This window comes from Podarcis pityusensis (genome assembly GCF_964106645.2).
Source record: "Podarcis pityusensis genome assembly, chromosome: 12".
NCBI lineage: Eukaryota > Metazoa > Chordata > Lepidosauria > Squamata > Lacertidae > Podarcis > Podarcis pityusensis.
The window spans coordinates 15,336,456-15,358,303 of record NC_138037.1 but is presented as its reverse complement, the minus strand read 5'-3'; the positions used below and the strand labels follow the sequence as shown (position 1 = coordinate 15,358,303).

Genomic DNA, 21,848 nt, shown 5'->3' with positions numbered 1-21,848 from the left:
TGCTATGGGCTAAATTGGCTTTAGAAGTTGCTTAGGAGTTTACTGTATTTTTATTTCTTTGGAGAACGGGTACGTCCACATGTTCAGTTTATTGAGCATTCACCCTGATTTGTCTGCAAGGAGATATATGGTGTCGACTACCCAATGAGCATTTGTTCTGATTTGTTTGTGGTGCAGTTAGATGGTGTTGCATCAAAGCAAGTGTTCTGCCACACTTTTCCAGTTTATTTCCCTATCACTGTCCTTCTCGCAAAAATGCCGATCTTTAGGAGAAGCGGGTTTGTTGCGCAATCCCTTCTTTCCAAACAAGCATTATTGCACAACCTGAATTTGCCACTATGTGATTGAATCCTGCCTTGGGTGTGTCAATGGCTATTAGCTGCAGCGAGTAGGACCTGAAACAGAAAGTGGCAATGTGGAGTGCTCCCTGCTCTGGATTCTGTCTGCTCCAGTCCGTTTTGTCTCCCCACTTCCAGCTTCCATTTTTCACCCAGTCAGCAAACATTACATGGCTACTGAGTATGTTCAGTTGCCATTTGGCTGCGTTGGGGATTTACAGACTCCCCCCATGCACTCACACTTTTAGGGTCCCCCAAGCAGATTTATTACAGTTTCACAAACCTTGATTACTGATATCTCTCTTTGTCTATAAAGGTAAAGGGACCCCTGGCCATTAGGTCCAGTCATGGACGACTTTGGGGTTGCGGTGCTCATCTCGCTTTATTGGCCGAGGAAGCCAGCATACAGCTTCCAGGTCATGTGGCCAGCATGACTAAGCTACTTCTGGTAAACCAGAGCAGCACATGGAAACGCCATTTACCTTCCCGCCGGAGCGGTACCTATTTATCTACTTGTACTTCGTGCTTTCGAACTGCTATGTTGGCAGGAGCAGGGACCGAGCAACAGGAGCTCACCCCGTCATGGGGATTCGAACCGCCGACCTTCTGATCGGCAAGTCCTAGGCTCTGTGGTTTAACCCACAGCACCACCCGCGTCCCTCTTTGTATATAGATGCTGCTATATATATTTTTTACATGAGGAGCAACACTCACAGCCTGAATATGTGACACAGAGGTAATGATGCCTAAATGAAACCTCAGATGGAGTATATCTCTGAGTGCAAGATGCTGGGGCAAGCAAAAGAGAAGAGCAGTTGCCTAATTGTGAGTTGCAGAGAGAGAGATTTCGTCCCCCCCGTTAGAAACAGGATATAAGGCTGCATGTACTCGCAACCTGATCCTTCAGGGCTCTTTTTATATCATAACCGTGTGCAGTTGGCTGGTAAACAATAATAAATGATAACAGCTTACCACTGAGAGACTAAATTTTGTGGTTTTTGAAAAAGGCCTAATTGTAGCTGAAATACCCACAATACAGCCTAGCGCAGTCACTTTCCTTCTCATCCCAAGGTGCTCATCCACTATTTAATCCATCTCCCCATCCCATCCATCACATAAATGAAATGTGGAACAGCCCCATGTTTCTTCAAGAGGCTATTAGCCTGCTAAAGCAAGTATTTGAGTCTTGATTAGATTAAGTAAGTAGACATGGACTTCACATTACAAATGTACTTTCCATTTAATTTATAGCTCAGATGTCAGAAAATCTGATGAACCATAATCAGCGATAAAGCGATACCTTGGTATCGCCAGTCCCAATATATTAAGGTCACTAGTACGGTGCAGTAAAGTTGCTTAAGTCAGTATTCCTATATGCTTTTTTTATTTTCAGGAAGTCGTAAATCTCAGATATCCCCCCCAAAGCGGGGTTACTTCTGAACTGAAACTGCCTCTGCAAAGGTTTGGACAAAAAAGTCCAAGCTGCTTTCAGAAAATACCATCTCTGTCTTCTCATATTCCTAGACCTGTGTGCAGTGTTGTCACACAACCCACATCAAGCCAGCTCAAAGGCAGCTTTAAGAGCTATTCCATATAGCTGATGGGCACACATCACTTCCGGGAGTGTATCAGGGGAGATTGGTGACCCACCTAGGATGTTTTAAGGCTCTGGTTGCACAGGCCAGCATTGTTACATGTGGGGTGGTCTGCACAGCTAGCACAATTTGGGCATTCAGGGCCACACCTTTCTAAAGAAAAAGTGCTGTCATTTCCATGCAGACTGCATGGAAGGGCATCTTTGAACCCGAAGGGAAGCCGAGGTAGCATTTGTGTAGTCTGAAAGTCCAGAATGCTGGCAAACTACAACCACTGTCGCATCACAGATCAGATAGTAAGTGGAAGGCAGAACCTAAGCACTGAATTACTGAAATGAAAAATCAAAACGTGAGACCCCAAACTGGGAACCTAGCGAAGAAATTATGGAAAGCACTACAGCATTGTCTGAAAGCACCACAAAAAATGACAATGAGAACTAAGATGGTCTGAACCACTGCCCTATTGCACACTTTGTATGTGCAGTTTCACAATTTTTGTATCTGAACTATCAGTGTAGCCTATCTCACAGGGCTGTTGTAAAGATAAAAGGGCGGGGGAGAGCTCCTGGGAGGAAAACCAAGATAAAAATATATAACAGGTAGAAACAAATACTGTAATACTTTTAGCAAAAAGCAAACCAGTGATGGCCAGCAGACAAGCAGTGGCTGAGTGGGGGAAATGGAAACTCAAGGAGAGTGGAGCATTGCAATATTGTGATTTTTTCTCAGTAGGAAGGAAGCTTCATTTATCCAAGGGAGTTACTTCTAAGTAAAGCATACCAAAGCCAGCAATTGTATTTTATACCGTAAAGGCCGCATACTTGGGGAGTGAACGAAAGAATGTGGACACAGAGGAAAGTCCTTAAGCAGACATACCTCACTACACAGACAGGCTCTCATCCCCTGTCCAGCATCACACTAACAGAAACAATGAGTTTCTTCTGTTTTTTGTTTTTTTTCTGCTGTTCTGGGTAACACCCTCCCACTCCACCAGCATTCCTTACCCAGATCATTTAGCAACAGTGATTAAATGAATAAGCACCCTTAGCAGTAGCATCTTATCTTCCTAATAAGCATCTGAACATTGCCTTCACAGTTTGCTTTCTAACTTTCTTCCTTGGAGTCCAATCAGCTTATTACTATTACTATTACTATTGTTATTATTGAAAGTTAAGAGTCTGGGGCCCTTGTTGGACTGGGGCCCAGAATATGTATACCCCCTGTGCTCCCCTGTTGACCACCCTGATTCCAACCTAGTAAGTCATAGACAGCACAAGCCCAGTTTTGACTGACATTGAGTGGGAAGGTTTGCAGGGGGGTTGCATTCCCTGCAACTGATCACAAGGGACAGTGCAACCACATTCAACTGAACAAGTTTACAAGTGGCATTTTCAGACCTTCCTGCTCCAGGTTGGAGGGTCACAGTGGACAGGGTGGTGTGCATTGAACTACGATTAATGAAACCTGATTGGGGCTAAAGTATTCTTTCGATTTGGCAGTAATTTCCTGAAAGAGAAGTATCAAAAGTGTGATTCTAAGCCTTCAGCTAATTCCATGTTCTTTCCTTTCCTTTCTACTTTATCTATATGCTTCAGCGCTATGCTCCAGCATTCAAAACTGAGTCACAGTCCTTATTAGTATCTGGATGAATCATAACTCCACCATCTTTTTCTTTCAAATGTCAAATTGGTGTAGCAGCAAAGCGGACCCTTAGCATTTGTGGAACCTACAGTTTAAAAAGTTAACTACATTGTCAGCCTTGTGCTGGCAATGGCTCAAGTGCTGAAAAAAATTTACTCCATTAAACCAAAGCAGTCTTTTAATTCCCTTTGGTTCCAACCATTTGCTTATCATGATCTAGCAGCACCCTGCATCCCAAATCAAACCTGCCAACTGGTTAGAGTCACAGTTACATTTAATTTAGTTCCTAAAAGAATCACCCCAATGTCCTCTTCCAACCTCAGGCAGGTTACTTTAGAGCTTTGCTGAGTGGGTGATATTTTTTTCTCGCTGTCTCTCTTGACAAGAAAGGGCAGCCAATTAGAAGTCTACAGTCAAATTTAGTCCCTCAACTCACTGCTTCTTGGATTCGTTGCCTGGTTACAGTGTTGACACTGATGACACACTTCTATTAGGATCTAGACTCTAGGTGGTTGTCCAATGCCCTCTGGGCAGCCTCCCTTGCCTTCCTGCCTGCCATTAGTTCATAGCCCTACTTGTCCATTGACCCTATGTGTGGTTCTGCCCCAGCTGTATATACTTCTTGAGTCCTCTTTTTCCCAACTTCCTGTTCCTGCTTTTCATGTCATTGTCTATTTTGCCCCACTTCCTTTCTCTTGAACAACCTCCCCGGTACTCTACTCTTCTCTCCTATGTAGCTCACAGTTTAACATCATCTTAAGTGAAATTTCTTCAGTCATCTCTCTGATGAGCCCCTGGTTACCTCAGTGACCCGACTCCTCTGCTTTTCTCCTCATATATTCTCATCTCCCACCTACTGTTCTTTCTTCACCTTTCTCAGGCCCATTTATACCTTCCTTCCTTCATCTCCCACGCCTTCAGACTTTCTGTCCTTAGCTTCTCTAGCTCTCAGGACCTCTTCCCTGTCCTTGCTTTGCTTTGATACCAGACTAACTGGAACACCTTCCCTTTCCCTCACAGAAGCTGGACTGTGCAAATCCTATTGTTCCCCCAGACATCTGGGCCTTATGTGCCACCCTGCACAGCACTCAGCCAATGAGTGTCTGAGGCTTCATTTCTGCAAGTGCAATGCAGAATAGATACCTTACACAACTGTGATTTAAAAAAAAAACCCCAAGACTGAAATGGGGGTATGAATTGGGGGTATTACACAGGGACATAAGGAAAGGTAAACTGGAACTCAACACATCTCCTGAGCTGATTTGTATAACAGTCTGATAAGAGCAATGTTTCTTTTGCCCAACAGCAGAGAATGCAGGGTGGGTTCACACCCTGATTCCTCGGATGTCTCAGCGCTTGCAGGAACGTTGTAACACTCAGCTCAGCTCGTGGCTGGAGGCGACAGACAACCGCCTCACCACGTGGCTGGAGCCGCCACACGGTAAGTTTTTCAAGTGGGCATCACATGGCAAAATGTTTTGAGCTGATTGATTCTCCGAGTGCTTTATCAGTGTTTAACTTTCACTTGAAATGAAAAAGAAAGAAAGAAACCGGTCTTCTTTAAAAATGAAGAGGGGAAGGGGCATTTTGGGTGTGGGTGTGGAATGATGTTTTGTTGCTATGAGGATACATTCTTAACTGGAACATAGCTGTCAACGTTTTTTTTTTTTTTTAAGGGAAATTCCCTTATTCCGAATAGGATTCGTCACAAGAAAAGGGAAAAGTTGACAGCTATGAACTGGAAGCATGACCTTGATTTGTTCAAATATTTACACCCCAACTGTCTTCAGCCGGTTTGGCAAGCTTCTGCACTTGCAGATACACAACCCCAAGAATTGGAAGGGATTCACACAGACTGACCACCCCTCTCAAAATAACACGCAAAATGCATTATATCATACAAAAAAATGCTCTGTGGAAACATATATATTAGGCAAAATTGCACGTGAGTTTTATATCTCCTAATGTAAATTAGAAAAAAAAATCCACACAAAAATACTGGTGAGGTGTCATGAGTGCTTTTTATGGGGGATGGGGAGAGAATCTCAAACTTTATGTGGGAATGTGGAAAACTTTATTTAAGACTAGGAAAAAATGAGAATCTGGGGTCCGGGAACAAAATTCCAAATCAGTTCTTTGCATCTCCTGTTGTGGGTGGATATCTTTTTTCTTTCTTTCTTTTAAGAATCTGGCTGGTAATGGTGGGAAAGCCCTTTCATTCTCTGAAACCGTGCAGATCTGCTACCAGTCAGAGTAGACAACACTAGGTTAGGTGGACAAACAGTATGATCAGGAATAAGGCATCCTACTAATCCTGGATGGTGCTAGTAGTGCTAGTAGTAGTGCTAGCTCAGAATAAATTTGGAAGTTGGTAGCTGAGCCTCAGGTTGAGACTTCAGGTATTCTGATGCCTGGTGCACACATATTTAGATATCCTGTGAGACTCTTTGGTGAAAGGTGGAGCTGGTAAGAGACAAGGACCAGTTCAAGACCTTTTGCTACCAGAGGCAAAAAAAAAAAGTACAAGAAGATTCCCTCTCTTTCCATGTGTAGAATCAGCCAGTGTTTGGCTCATATTTTGGCAGTGGGGACGGGACAGCATCCTTCTCTAGACCTGGGAAACAGCAGCTAGTTTAGGGAATGCAGGGCAGTCTAGCTTAGGGAGAATCCTGAGTGACTACCCTCCTGTCCCCCAGCATCTGCCACCTGAGGCAGCTGCCTAACTCTGCCTAAAATTAGGGCCGGCCCTGGGAGGGATAAGAAGGCGCCTTAGGTTGCGAGGTCTATGCTTGGGGATTAGAAGCACCTGTTTTTCTCTATTACATGCTCTGGCTCCCTAGTTAGGTTTTAGGTGCCCTGCAAGACCTTGGGATAATGAGCTTTCTCCTGCATCAGGTTTGCCAAATTCAGTCTGTAGTTTTGATGTATGAGGATGGAAAACATTAAGGACATTATACACACAAGCACACCGTTTGGCATGGGCTGTTTCTTTCCCCACAATTGATTTGCTGCGGTGTCTTGTAATTTATTCATGCAAGGAAACAATGATGGATGGTGTAAATTATTCTTCTTTTTCCCTTTTGACTTAAATAATAATTGCCAATATCTCAGAACTGTATGGAAATATAGGGGGAAGTCAGTATCCGCAAAGTGTTGTAAATTGTGGTGTTTGGTGGTAGCTTCCCCCACCTTCCTCCTTCAAAAGACATCTTTTTTTTAAAAAAAGTTTTCACTACTAAGGTATTGCCCTCATTATGAATGACATTGCTCTAGTTGTTATTCTTATTTTGCAAAGAGGGGGTTCCTAGAGCATCTTAAGGCTGCATAAGGTGGTGAGGAATCACATCTAGCAATAGAAGAAAATTAACAAGACGCTTCAGTTTAGACGCTAGGTTCTTCGAGTCTGTTCTTCGTGAAAGCTTACGTTCCTTGTAAAGTTTTCAGTCATTTTTTCCTTAAGGCAGTCTCTTCAGCAGAGGAAAACGTTGGACACCCAGCTAGCAATATCCCCTAGGCAGTTTGTGCTAAAAATTGAAAACCATAAAAGCAAACAAGAATCTCTAAAAATCAAACAGAGTAAAACCAACCACTGTCCAGAGCTAACTAACTAAAACTGGCAATAAAAAGCATACAGTGGTACCTCGGGTTACAGACGCTTCAGGTTACAGACGCTTCAAGTTACAGACTCCACTAACCCAGAAATATTGCCTCGGGTTAAGAACTTTGCTTCAGGATGAGAATAGAAATCACGCGGCAGTGGCGCGGTGGCAGTGGGAGGCCCCATTAGCTAAAGTGGTATCTCAGATTAAGAACAGTTTCAGGTTAAGAACAGACCTCCAGAACGAATTAAGTTCTTAACCCAAGGTACCACTGTATGGTCAGCTGGCTGCCTCCCCTGCCACAGCCCCAACCTGGCAGCTGCTCGCTCCCTTCCCTTGATTTCTTCATCTGTGCTGCCCCTCTAGCCGCCATGATGGTGGCAGCATTAGCGTTGGCAGAGAGAGGCCAGCCAGAGTGCCACATACATCAACAGCCTCTGCTCCGGCAGAGAACTGCTTCCCCCACACACAAGGGTTCTGCTTTATGAGGGTTCCACTACAAGCGCAAGTGCTGGCTGCAAGAGCCAGCTCATCTTTCTCCCTGAGCTCAGCGGCAGCACTGGAGGGGTGTGTGTGGAAAGGACATTCTGGGATCAAGTAAGAAGCGGGGATGGCTTCTGTAATTCCAGGAATATCCTGGGGAAATAAGGACTCTTGAAGGGTAGGCCAGTGTACTATACAAACTTCTACAAGTGTTGCTGCATTAACTTCTTTCTCTGACTCCACCCACTAGCAGCCCTCAGAAGGTTGCCACCAAGAGAACGTGTCCCTCAGCCTGGAAAAAGTTCCCCTGTCCTGCTTTAGCTGCAACAGCTGTTGTCCTTCCCTGTAGCAAATGGCTCGGCTTGAGCCGTTTTGGTCGACAAGCACCTTTGTCTTACCCTCCTCCTTTTCCGTTTTACTATTATTCTCGCCAAAGCATCTACGTGACCTTTCTGCTGGCACAATCGTCGTCCGGATTGCATTTCCTAATTGTGCCGCAGCTTGACAACTCCACAGTTTGGTCTTGGGCCAAGAGGGGCATTGTGTCATCGCTGCTTCCAGTAGTCATGAACCCTCACGTTCACCTCTTAAGGCCTCTTGCTGGGCAGCTGGACGCTTTTCAAGGATAGCTGTGTTGACTTTGAAGTCCAGCCAAGCTGATGTAGCGCAACCTTCTGCTGCAACCCTCCAAGGAGCAAAGCGGCCTCCCCACAAAGTACTTTCATATGGCGGACTGAGCAATGTCTATTGAGGGTGAAGGGGAAATTAAAGTCCCTTGATTTCCCCTCCTCCCGCCTGCCAGGAGTAATGGCCCATGCACACCAACGGCAGATCTACTATTATGTTTAGAGGAGGGACAGCCAGAAAATTAGCTCACTTCCCATGTGCACTGGGTATGTTTCTGCTGCTACAGCGAAAAGGAAGAGTGAGGGAATTCTCCTGCTTCAAGGCAGAGAGCTAGCTGCAGAGAAACAAAATAGTATCGCCACCAATGGCACGTCCAGGGTCACTTGAAAGCGGTGATATTGAATATTAGCCCAGTTTCCATCATTTCAAATTTGAAAATATTACCTTCTCTCCATCTGTCCTTCAGGTCCTCAACCCTGGCCTCACTATTAGATATCATCATCATCATCATCTAATAGTAATAATAACTAATCAGAAAGATTGATATACCACTTAATAACATTTTCAAGCCATTTTCAGAAAATAGTATAAAATATTCATAATGAAATTTCTGTTCATAAGAAATTAATGATAAAACCAACTGACTTTTTTTTAAAAAAAGTAGACATGATAAAAAATTTAAAAAATAGATAAAATCAACAACTTTAAAATTAAAAGTACATTGTAAAATTACAAGGCTGGGTAGGCTTAATATAACCATGCAAAATGTACTGTATTAGGGGAACTTGCTTTGCAAAAATGCGTACGATAGGCAAAATTGTTTACCAAAAAATGCACACAAGAATTTTGCACTAAAATGCTGGTGAATTTTCATGAGGCCTTTTTTAAAAAATTGTGAATTGATGTAGAAATATGAGGGCCTGAATTTAAGACTGGGAAAATGAGAAACTGAAATTGACAGATCTGCCCATCCCTCTCTCCCTCCCTCTCCGGTGGTCACGAGTTGTGCAGGCCTGATCTATACAGCAATGCTAAATGGGAGGGTTTTGCAAGATCACTCTTACACATCTGTCATTGTGCTTCCATCGTCTCCCACAGCAGCGTTAATGCAAGTGGAATTTCCCTTCCCCTCCCTTTCTGGCTGCACTGTCGGCTCTGCCACTCGGGTCTTGACTTTAAAGTATTGTGCTTTTTTTTTCCTTTGCTCCAGTCTGCTGCTGGTGTTAATGTTTAGTGACAGTTACTCAGTGCTAATGATCACCTTTGGGGATTTTTCAGAGTGCTTGCCTCTTGCTGGTCACTGGTGAAATGTAATCAATAAATCTGCCAACCCAGCTTTTCATGCTGCCTTTCCTCTTGGAATTGAACGAACACCACTATTACTGATTTGTGACAGAGTCCCCCCTTAGCAGCTAAGGGAGCCCCCATATGGTATTCGGCCAGTCCAACTGATCTGCAAAATAGTCTGGTAAATCTGAAATGAGTGGAAGGGAGAAGGAGTGTGGCTTGCCACATAGTTGTTCCGTGATATGTAAATCCTGCTTCAAATAAGACACAAAGGAAAAACAGGACAGAAGGGTAATTTATGGTCGTGTTCTGATTTGTTAAAAGTGTGCTTCTTCCACATGTGCCCATTAACATGCATTTTATAGCTACAGTGCTGGTGTTCACAACATGCTTTCTTTATGTATCCAGGCAGCCCCCCATTTATGCGGGGGTTACATTCCGAGGCACCGTGCGTTTAAGTGAAATTGCATATATTCGAAACACAGTTGGAAAAGCCTGAAAACACATTCTAAACCTCTGGAAACCCTTGAAAAACTATGTTAAAAACCAGCAGCACTTACCAGACTGACTGCCAAACTGCACCAAACTCCACCACAATCACTCCCTCCAAACCTTCTTGCTCAAACTCTAATTCTCCACAGGCCTCAGCGGTCGACACAAGGGCTCCTGGGATTACTAAGTGTTGTTTTCGCACCTTTTCTGTCCTTTCTGGGCTCTGTTAAGGCCATTTTTGCCATTTTTAAAGTCACTTCCGGGTTCAGCACAATGGTCACGGTTACACATTTTGATTGGTCATTGCCTGTATGGGCTACATTCACCATTCTCTGTCTGCTAGCACAATGGCTCTTGCGCTGGCAGGTGCATGAGTTTTTAATGTTGTGTTTAATGATAAGATGGTATCGGCAGAATGCCCTCTCCTGCAGGACACAGTGGTCATTTGGGTATGTGGGGAAATGAGGAGGGGTTGGGTCTGTAGGAGGTGCGGTGATCTTTTAGGCATTTTGTTGAGGACAGTGCTGTGTGAGCACTGTGATAAACCTACATTTGTGAGCAGTGACTAATCCACAGTATACTGCAATCTGGAAGTGCACCAAGTTCATGCCTTGGTGGTAGATGTGGACGTGCTTTGGGTGTGGAAGGTCTAGCCTCTGGCAAGAAAGACCAGTAGCCACAGAAGGAATGAGCTCCTCTGCCAATACTGACAGCTCCTCAAGGGTGCTGGGTGCGAATGCTGGCCCAGATGTAACCCACCCTGTAAGCTAGCTCTGATATCCACTGGATTTGGTGTTAAGGGGCACCAGCAGAGAACTTCAGCTTTGCTTTGCTACCTGAATACCTGCTCAGTTTTCTCATTTGGATAATGCACCCAAGAATAAATTGGCAGTCCCTAGGGAGTACAGTGGTATCTTGGTTCTGAAACTTAATCCGTTCCGGAAATCCATTCCAAAACCAAAGCGTTTCAAAACCAAGGCGTGCTTTCCCATAGAAAGTAATGCAAAATGGATTAATCTGTGCCAAACTTTTAAAAACAACCCCTAAAACAGCAATTTAACATGAATTTTACTATCTAAAGAGACCATTGATTCATAAAATGAAAGCAATAAACAATGTACTGCAGTTACACAATCAATCCGTAGCTGAACTGGGTTCTTCACGGTCACGCACAAAAAGAGCCTAACACAAAAACCACAAAATAAATAGCAAAAACAGACAGACCTCAGTGTAACACTCAAAACAGAAGTGTGGCACTCAAATTGGAAGCATAACACTCAAAACGGAGCACATTCGGCTTCCGAAAAAAATTCGCAAACTGGAACACTTACCTCCAGGTTTGCAGTGTTTGGGTTCCAAGTTGTTTGAGTACCAAGGCATTTGAGAACCAAGGTACCGCTGTAGTGGGGTTTGTGGCATGCAAATAGTTTCTCCACCTCATGCAACGCGTACTAATTAAAAGGATGAGCAATGTTTTCTTGCCTTTTGAATGAAATACCTACGGACACTGTTGTCTGTTTATTACAGCAGATCACAGTGTAAGCTGACATTTATTTTTTAATCAATGACTGGCATTGCTATCCTTTCCAGCTGCTTTCTGTGGAGTAATAAATGACATTGGGATGGATGCCAAACCCTTTCCCAGAAATGCGTCTAGCAACAGTGTTATTTGCTTTACAAGTTCCTGACATGGGTTGAATATCATCTGTAGTTTAATGGAGGGCCTTACTTACCATTAATACGTGTGTGTATATTCCGGGGTGGGTTGGTTGGTTGGTACTTAATTGAGATGGCTTCTGATCCAACAGAAACCTCAAACAATCTCTTCCCGCAGCTTTACAGAAACAAACCTGTTAGCAAATTGAGGTAGATGTTGATAAATTTAATGAAGGACTTTGAGGACACAGCAGGCAGCTAGGCAAGGACAGAACAGGAACAGGAAAACCATGTCTGCTCCCAGATGCAAATAAGTCTAATGCCACCTACTGACTAGATCATATAATGCTGCTATCCACATGTGTGTCTTTGTATTATACAGACATTTGTTTCTTATATGTGGCCACATTTGCAGTGGGACCTGTTTGTCTGGTCCCAAACGATCTGAGTTATACATTGTGCTTTATGGTGCTGAGATTGTACAGTTTGAGCTCACAGGTTAGGGCCAAATGCAGACACACACAATGATCAGCACGTGGAGTTCAGGCGAACCTACCAAACGTGACGAAATGTCTACAAAAATGCATATGGCAAAGTGTGCATAAAAATGCACATATTAGTAAAAATAACATATAAAATGCATTCTATGAGACCAAGTTGCTTGCATATTGTACATATTAGATAAAATTGCATAAAACGTATTAGGGTAAATTTGCACTAAAATGCTGGTGGACTTTCATGAAGATTTAAAAACAAGTCACAAAAAAATTGCAAATTGACATGAAAAAGTGGAGAACTGAATTTAAGATTGGAAAAATAGGAAACCAACATTAACAGATTCATTCATCTCTACCTGAATTCCTTCTCCATTGATTATATCTATATGTATATATGTATATGTATAAAATTTAAGCATATGGATATCGTTTATGTGTTTTGTTATGTGAAGCAGTTGATATGCTTTTATTGTACCTCTTGTATGTATACATAACCTGTTGTAAACTGCTTTGAGATCTTTCAGATTGTAATTGGTTTATAAATCCAAATAATCCATACCTCTAACCCATCTTCCTGTTCAAATACCCAAATTATCTTAGCGATATCTTCTTCTGTCATTTGCTGAACAGGTCCACACACAGCAGCAGCTATTTTTATCACTGTATTCTGGTAGATTTCAGTGCATGTGAGGTTTAAAAGATTGTTTATGACTCCCTTTCATCACTATAGTTAATTTTTCTACTTTTCTCAACTATGCTCTGTGTAGATTTTTTTTTTGGGGGGGTATGGGAGTGAGAGAAGGAATAAGGACTACACCCACTTTAAATGCCAACTGAATCAAATTCCTCCTCCATCCCTAATTACAGGTAAACACTATTTGACTTTCTTCTTCCAGTTATGATCCACAGCACTGGCCCTAATAAACTGACATTTTTAAAAAATTATTGTTCTTCTAAGTGACTTTAAATATCCAAATTAATAGTTCCTGTGGGATCAGGGACTGAAGGAGACGAAAACAACCAATGGATTTCTCCATCGCAAGAGCCTTTTTTTATATAATGTTTCATTTATTTTCTTTCCCCCATTCCTTACCTGGCACAGCTGTCCTTTTTTGTGAATTTATGGTGCATTTCTGGGCCTGTAGGTAGAAATGTCCTTGTGTTTCTCTTGGGAATAATTGGTATGAAGGTAAACATTAGCTGCTCTGCTTGGGGTGTTTCTGAGCAACACAGAATAAATGTTCAGGGCCTAAAGTGCAGGCATGTGATTGGCAGGTCTATTACGGCTGCCCTGTGCTGCTTCTTGTATTCCTTTTTATTAGTAATTACGATATAGGGACTCAGGCTTCGGAACACTGGGCAGGAGGCTTACCGACATTAATGAGATGGTTGTCAATAATAATCACCAGAAGTCAGGGTTTAATTTGGAACCAAAACTCACCCGGGCCAGAACCAGAACCTAGAATCCATCCCTTGGACGCAATGTAAAAGTGCAACTGATCCCAGGATCATGAAAGATCTGTGCTGTGAATTTTTAGCTGTCAATGGGTGGCGCTGTGGGTTAAACCACAGAGCCTAGGACTTGCCGATGAGAAGGTCAGTGGTTCGAATCCCCGCAACAGGGTGAGCTCCCGTTGCTCGGTCCCTGTTCCTGCCAACCTAGCAGTTTGAAAGCATGTCAAACTGCTCCGGCGAGAAGGTAAACGGCGTTTCCGTGCGCTGCTCTGGTTCGCCAGAAGCGGCTTAGTCATGCTGGCCACATGACCCGGAAGCTGTATGCTGGCTCCCTCAGCCAATAAAGCGAGATGAGCGCCCCAACCCCAGAGTCGGTCACGACTGGACCTAATGGTCAGAGGTCCCTTTACCTTTTTAAAATACATATTTGTTTGCCTAGACCAGGGGTCGGCAACCTAAGGCCCATGGGCCCCCGCCGCCCGCTCAGTCGGCTCCTGTGTGCCGCACTAAACCAGCGCGGAGCAGAGCGGGGACTGCCTTCTGCAACGCTGGCCGGCTTCCCATTGGCTGCAGGAAGCTCCTGCAGCCAATGGGAAGCTGTGCACGCCTCCTCCGCACCGGAAGGAGCACCAGAAATAGCGTTTGCGCGTGCTTGCCTGCGTCTGAGCACTCCGGCCCACAGCGGCGTCTGTGGGACCGTGAACTGGCCAAAACCACGCAAACTTTGCCAACCCCTGGCCTAGACTTTGGGGACATAAATGTGGCGTGGGATCTAGTAGTCCCTGGTATTGTGCTTCCTGTATTGTGCCATGATTTTAATTTTGTAGTTTCAGTTATTCTATATAATCATAATCATCATAGCATTGTCTCTCCAGAAGCTTGCCTGATTCACCCCACACCCAGGGTTGTACCTTGCTAAATGCTGCTCAGAGCAGACATACTGAAATCAGTGAAGCTAAGGTAGCCATGGCCACCAGCTTCAGATCTACAGGTACCATGATTATGCCATGAGTCTCTCGTGCATTTCCCTTAAAATCATGTCCTCCATTTGCAGCTGCCTCTGGACCTTCCTTTTTCTGCTTGGGGGAAAAGGTTAAAACACACACACACACACACACACACACACACGGTACATTTCAGATGCCTCAAATTACTAACACCAGCAATTCTATTAAGACTAACTTTTTTATGTCCGCAGTCCTGATTCCTGTTGTATGTTTGTCAGCGCCATCACAACTCAGTAAGATTCTTTCTTTCTTTCTTTCTTTCTTTCTTTCTTTCTTTCTTTCTATGTACCAACATTTAGTCCTTTCTTATTTTCTTCTTATTTCTTGCCCTATGTCTTCCCTCCACCCATGTGTGACTTTCTTGTTTTTATTTTATAACTTTATTATTGTGATTGTATTTTTGTATCTTATTAATTAAACATACATTCTTGTATATCTGTTTAACTTAACTTTGTGAAATCAGTTTATGCATATCAATACATTTTGGTTGGAGCATCTTTTGGTCATGTATTCTTGTACACACTTCCATTCCTGTTTGAAATTTTGGTTAAATTGCATTCTAATTGTTGCCGTCATTTTTGCTAATTCAATCATTTCAAAAAAATTATGTTGCCAATCTGTCACTGATGGTACTTCTTCTGATTTCCAATTTTTAGCAACCAATAGCCTTTCAGCGGCTGTTGCATGTAAAAAAAAATTCTCTTCATGTCTTTGGGGGTGTCATTTGTTTTGATTCCTAAAAGGAATGCTTCCGGCTTTTTACCAATTGTTGTTGTAAACATTTTTTTCCAACTCAGTAAGATTTTATCACGCACAATGTATTAACTGGTTGCAAAATCGTAGCCTCGGCATTTTGGCCATAAGCAGAAAATTCAGGGCAAAGTAAAAACCCCATACTTAACTCAATGCCATTGTGTTGGGAGATGTTGAACTCTGGAACATTTTCACAGCATGGGCATTTTCATCCCTGCAATCCGGAGGGCTGATGGAGCGAATTAAGAACGGCGAGGAAACGCCTTGCTTTTTGTGGACTTTGTCAGGAATGAGTATCATTACCTGAAAAAGCAGTGCTAGCAGTTAGTATTCAATAATGGAGGGAACTTTGTGACAAATCAGTATCATTTTGTCACCAAAAGGGGGGGAAATGTGGGAACTTAGTCGTCTTCTAAGAGCCTGCTGGGTCCATTTAAGACCAGCGTCTGAACATCATCTGCCCACCAGTATAGTATGACGTATTAATCTTTTTTTACTGCTTTGCTGCTTGATTTGTGGCTCTCATTTCTCTAGCCCGAAGGCTATGGTTTTCTAAAGTGACGGTTACACTCAGATCCTTACAGGGAGCAAAATTACATACATAATACATTTATGGATCCCTTTTAGTTACTCCGTAATGGATTCCGTATTATGGATTTCTCCCAACCCCGAAGAATTTTGTAAGAAAGGGAGCATTAGGATTTCACAGAGGTTATGACTCCAGGCGGGATGTTGCTAAGCTCTTGTTCCCATTTCCTGGCAACGAAATGAACACAGATGGAACATCGGTGCAACTTTATTAGGTATTTTACACCACTGCCATCCCCGGAGCTTTGCTTTCTTCCTGGTGTTAATAAGGCCCCTAAATATCAGTCGCAGGTTTGGAAACGTACCCAGGACATGAAAAGGCAACATGATCAAAACAAAGTGGCGTTTTTATTGTATATTATTTTAAGTGTGCTTTGCCGCCTTGACCTTGTTTTCCCTCGTAGCAACTCTGCGGCACGCGGCGCATCGAGTGCCATTTTTCAGAGGGAGAGCTAAGCGACTTGAAGGGCACCCAGTGAATCTGTAGCCTCGCGAACGCTTTGAAGCCTGGTCTCCCAGCTCCTGCACTCTTATCTGCTGCAGCAGACTGGCTCCTCATAATAAGAACAACATTGGGCGGGAGTGGATAATACTCTGGTTTGATTGCTCCCTTGCGCATGATGCAGACCAAGAACATGCCTGTCCCACGTCTGATGCCCCCAGGAGTCTTGGCATGTGAACATCCTTTAGTGGCACCCAGTCTTTGCATTGCTCTTCCCACGCTATATGGGAGGCACCTGCAATAGGAGGCTTCCCGAGAATGCTAAAAACATATTGGTTTATTCAGGCTATCTCCAGTTAGCTTACTTAACATTTGAGTGTTGCATTATATTCCGCAAATTTGGGCTTCTTGGATGTTTGTAATGATTTTAACAGATACATAACTAACTAAATAGCGTCCCGTGTGACCCTAGAATGTGTACCAGGTTCTATGTTGCAATGTTGAGAGGTTCCTAAGCAGAGGAATTGATGAGAAAAGAGTTCCCAAGTTTTCAAAAACGACTGTTTTAGCATAATGACCACTGCTAAATTTCAACTTCCATAGTTGTGGGGTGGGTGGGTGTTTAAAAAAGGAAAAGTTGAATGTAACTTCCCCCGCCCCTTGAAGGATATAGCCTATGCCTAGAGCCTGTCAGCAGGATAAGATGAAGCATAAAGAATGTGAATAATTTTAAAATAAGTGGCCAGTCATCATTAATTCATTTTGTGCTCATTACAGTGCCATTAATCATGATTTATGCATTGGGTACTAATACGGAGTTGCACTGAAACTCTGGTTTGCCTCTAATTTTATTTCAAGAAAAATAATTGGATTGCTTAAAATTTGACCTCTTTTGCCTTGTTTCTCGGTTTTTCAGAAGTGATGGCCATGGGGAAATTAATCATTTTGGTGATTGGCAAACGAGACCCACATTTTTTTTTTCCTGCCTCTGAACCTAAATCTAGGACAGGGCAAAGTAGAAACCTGGGAGAGGCGACATTAAATTGGGTGGTGGTACCATTCAAATCAAGTTGATATATGCATTGTACCAGTGACCGTAATGCTCCTCAGAAACAGACACAATGATTTAGTTCCAAAACTACTTTTTCTATTACTCCTAACTAAAAGGCCCTGCTTGCCACGGCATACTTACCTTCACAACAGCACACACACAAAAATTCCCCATGGAAGAAAGGACAAGCGAATGGCAACAGTGTCAGGACTCTCTTCTGGAATCATGGAGTATGGACTGGAAAATGGCTCTCTAACTATGACTACTTGTGCTAGCTGTCAGATTCTAAAGCCACTACAAGCACAGGGAAGCTTCACTTACATATGTGTTTCCTCATCTGAGGGGTTTTTTTTTTAATCAAAATGGCTTTATTTGCCTCTTTACCATATGTGTACACCAATTTTCAGCCGTAATGGTTCTCAAAGAGTCCAAAATGCTGATAAAACAGCAATGTTCAGTTCAAGGAGCAATTAAAACTATGAGCAGGTACAAGAGAAGAAGAAGAAGATAGGAAATGTCAGTGTCAGTGCTCCAAAATTTTCAGGTGAGGTCCAATCAGAGGCTCTTTACTCCCCTCCTAAACTATCAAGAGGAAGTGCCAAGCGCATTTCAAGAAAAAAGAAATTTCATTATGTGGGACCGCTACTAAAAAGGCCCTGCTGCTTGTCACAGGCAATCTAAACTCTTGACGAGCAGGTCTTAAAGTCCAGTCAAGCAGGGAGGAATGTTCAGGAAGAGTTCCTGGCTGCCACTACCTATTCCTGCTGCCTCTGTCACCTCTAGCAGATGGGGAATGTATTTTCAGATGTTGGGAGCTTAGAAACATTTTGAGTTAAAGCAGGCAGAGGTTTTTGGGAAACTCACCCATCTCTAATCAGTCTTGAATATATATGTCATCTTGAACTGGTCTAGGATCATTCCTTTAGAGCAGGTGTGACATGGTCCCTAAACAACACACAAAGTCTAGTATTTGCCTGTGCTCAGATTAAATGCAGGCTGTTAAACCTCTAATTATTTGCTTGGCTTCTGGGCAAGATAGTGCTATTCACTTATTAGTTTTTGTTCACTTGTCAGCTGCAATATATATATATCTTCCAAGCTGTATAAAAGAGCAGAAATTCTTCTGATTGCTTTCTCAGTGTAGTTACTGTAGCTCTGACGAAGAATTGTATAATTCTGTGGATTGCTTTATAGGCCTATTTATGTGAGGCCTAGCACTTTCCTGAGGAATGTCAGAAGCTGGAGATTCATATACGTTGCATGTAGTTCTGCCCTAATAGCTTTGTTTCTTGACCTGGTCTGCATATCTGACATAGCAGAATAAAAAATAAATTGCATTGAGAAAGGGTAGAAGAAAGCCAATTCATAGGTTGCTTAACTATGCAAAGATGGGGAAAGCATGGGAACTTTTGTTCACATGGAATAGAGGTGGGCAACCTCTGGCCTGAGCAGCTGCCACCAAGGGTTGTCTAGTTGGCAGGGATCCATGGCGAGGCCTTCTCAGTGCCAGCCCCCCCCCCCATTTGCAGAGGTGCCGACTTGGGCCCCAGACTGCCGCCACTCTCTGCCATCTCTGTTGGGGTACACTGTAGCCGTGCTTCCATGGTGGCGGTGGGGGGTGGGGATGGGCAGTGGCAAGGTTTGGACTGCACAGGTCCACCAGCAAGAGCACTGGATTGACTCTACCACTTCACCAACGCTGACCACGCCGCTGCCCTTTCCAACCCTGCACCATCTTGATAAATGCCAGTGACACCATGGTTGGGAGGTTGGCAACACAGGACCACCCTGTGTCAGGGAGCCAGCCAGCAATAAATCACACAGAGTACATGAACTTAACTCTTTATTAGAAGAAGCAGGGCCTGCTCACGGGAGCCAGGCCTATTGAGCGCAGCAACTCTTCCCAGTAGGTCTTGCCCCTATGAGGTAGTTGCAGGGGTTCAAAGTCACCGCTTTCCCAAAGCTGCCTAAATCTCTTCATCCCCTAGGTCATTCCCAAGCAATCTGAGACTACGCTGATGTGCTTGTCTCTGCTTCTCCCTTTTCATCCCTCTTCTGCTCCTGGGAGACCAGAGGGGAGGGGAGCTTGTTGCAGCAGGAAGAGGAGACACCCTGGCTTCTTCACCAGCCTGATTCATCTCTGCCTCTTGGTCTCCCTCCTCTCCTATTTCTGCTTCTGGACTCCTCTCTGCCACAGACTCTCCTCTGCTCAGTAAACCCTATAACTGCTTCCAATACCTCCTACCCCCAGTCTTCTCCCTCTGACCACTCATTGTCATCCCTGTTCAGGGAAGTTTTTAATCTGTGATATTTTACTGTATTTTTTGTTTCTATGGAAGCCACCCAGAGTGGCTGGGGAAACCCAGCCAGATGGGCGGGGTACAAATAATAAATTATTATTATTATTATATCCCACCACCAATCTCTGGGCTCTGAGCCTTCTTCCCTTGGGGGGGGGGGTGCCCAGCTGCTGCCTCCCATCATTCCTCTGTGTCCAGTCAGTCCATAACATCTCACCACGCCGGCCACTCCTGAGGGTGGATCAGTGCTGCACAGGATAGTACATGAAGATGATGTCAGCATCCAACATGGCAGCTGCATCTTTGGCAGCATACTTGGGCTTTTTGAATGCCACACCAAACCGGGGCCTTCAGCGTGTGGGCTTTTGGGTGCCTGTGCCCTAAATCTATTAGCTTTACTCCCGTGGAAGATTGCTGAAATATACTCAGAGTCGCAAAGTGATTTCATGCTCTTTATTCAGCTCATAGTGGTGAGGAGGAATGAATAAATGTCCCCTCACAGTATCTGCTTTATATACATTATTTACACAATGGGCTGCACATGATTGGCTAATTCTGGAATTCTACTGTAAGCCAATCAGGTTGTGGATTCACTTCTATCTGGAGCAGGATTGGGTGGTTCCTGCCAACCAATCATACTGCTGCATTGTTCTAGGACCAATCAGACTGCTGCATTCTGAATCCTATTGTTCTAGGACCAATCAGACTGCTGCCTTTTGGATCCTATTGTTCTAGGACCAATCAGACTGCTACAGTTTGGATCCTATTCAACTCAGTACATAACACCCCTCCCCTCTAAGTTCCAGTCCTGCCCGGGAGGTCGCATTCATAGTCCTCAAGGTATGCCGGCGGCCTACGTGTGCGTTGTGGCCTGGGGTGTTCCCTGGTCCGGGCTCCGGGTTCTGGCTCATGTTCCAAGGATGCTGGCTGTGATGCGGCTGTTTGGTCTGGTGCAACCGGCTCGCTCAGTCGTGGTTCTGGTTCCGGTGTCCTTTCGGCCTCACGGGTCCTCTCTGTATTTACTGATTCTGCCTCTCCTGCTGGCCCCTCCTGCTCTATGGGCCTCACTGCCCCGCTGTTCCCTTGGGACTCCTCTGACCTGTCCTCCTCCTGGTTTTCTCCCGGGAATCGTCGCCGTATCTGGTCGCAGTGGCGGCGCCAGCATTGCCCCCCATCCGTTAGCACCTCGTACGACACGGGGCCAGTGACCCTGGTGATTGTGGCGGGTACCCATGCTGGGCCTGCCCCAAAATTCTTTGCGTACACTGGGTCCTGGGCCTCGAAGGTCCGGGGGTTCCTGCCTTCCCCCACCACTACCTCATCCTGAGCTCTATCGGGGTGAAGGCGGTCCAATCTGATTGCAAGGCGCCGACCCATTAGTAGTTCAGCGGGGCTCCGGCCAGTCGTTGAGCTGGGGGTGCTGTGCTGTGCTAGAAGGAATGTGGCAAGGCGGTACTCCCAGTCCCCTTGCGTCATGCGGCGAAGGGTGTCCTTGGTGGTCCGCACCATGCGTTCTGCTTGGCCATTGGTGGCAGGGTGGAACGGCGCCGAACGGATGTGGCGGATGGCGTTCTGCGCTGTGAAGGTTTGGAATTCTCCTGACGTAAATGCAGTCCCGTTGTCTGAGACGAGAGTGTCAGGGAGCCCGTGGGTTGCAAACAGCCTGCGTAGTACCCGGATGGCTGCGGACGTGGAAGTGGACGGTACCAGTGCGACTTCCAGCCATTTGGTGTAGGAGTCCACCACTATGAAGAATGTTTTCCCCTGAAAGGGGCCAGCGAAATCCACATGCAGGCGTGACCATGGTGCTCGGGCGGACTCCCAGGACTGGACTGGGGCCCTTGGGGGATCTGGGCGGGATTCTTGGCAGGCCTGGCAGTGTTTGACCCAGGCCTCTATCTCTCCATCGATCCCCGGCCACCACACATAACTCCTGGCAAGGGCCTTCATTCTTACTACCCCTGGATGTGTCTCGTGTAGGGCTGTGAGGACCCTTTTGCAGAGGGGCTGGGGAACAACGACTCTGCTTCCCCATAA

The 21,848-nt window shown here is 44.6% G+C and overlaps 1 protein-coding gene across 6 annotated transcripts in view; it reads left to right on the top strand.

Moving 5' to 3' along the window:
• Nucleotides 1-21,848, top strand: part of ADARB2 (adenosine deaminase RNA specific B2 (inactive)) — a 368,964-nt gene that overhangs the window by 119,851 nt on the left and 227,265 nt on the right. For 3 of the 6 annotated variants that reach the window (XM_080974060.1, XM_080974057.1, XM_080974059.1), the window contains exon 2: nucleotides 4,881-5,015. The exons of 2 other annotated variants lie outside the window; for them this stretch is intronic. In XM_080974060.1, coding sequence (XP_080830186.1) covers nucleotides 4,881-5,015 — 135 coding nt within the window. The remainder of the gene's footprint in view (nucleotides 1-4,880; nucleotides 5,016-21,848) is intronic. One more of the 6 variants, XM_080974058.1, reaches the window with a different exon arrangement.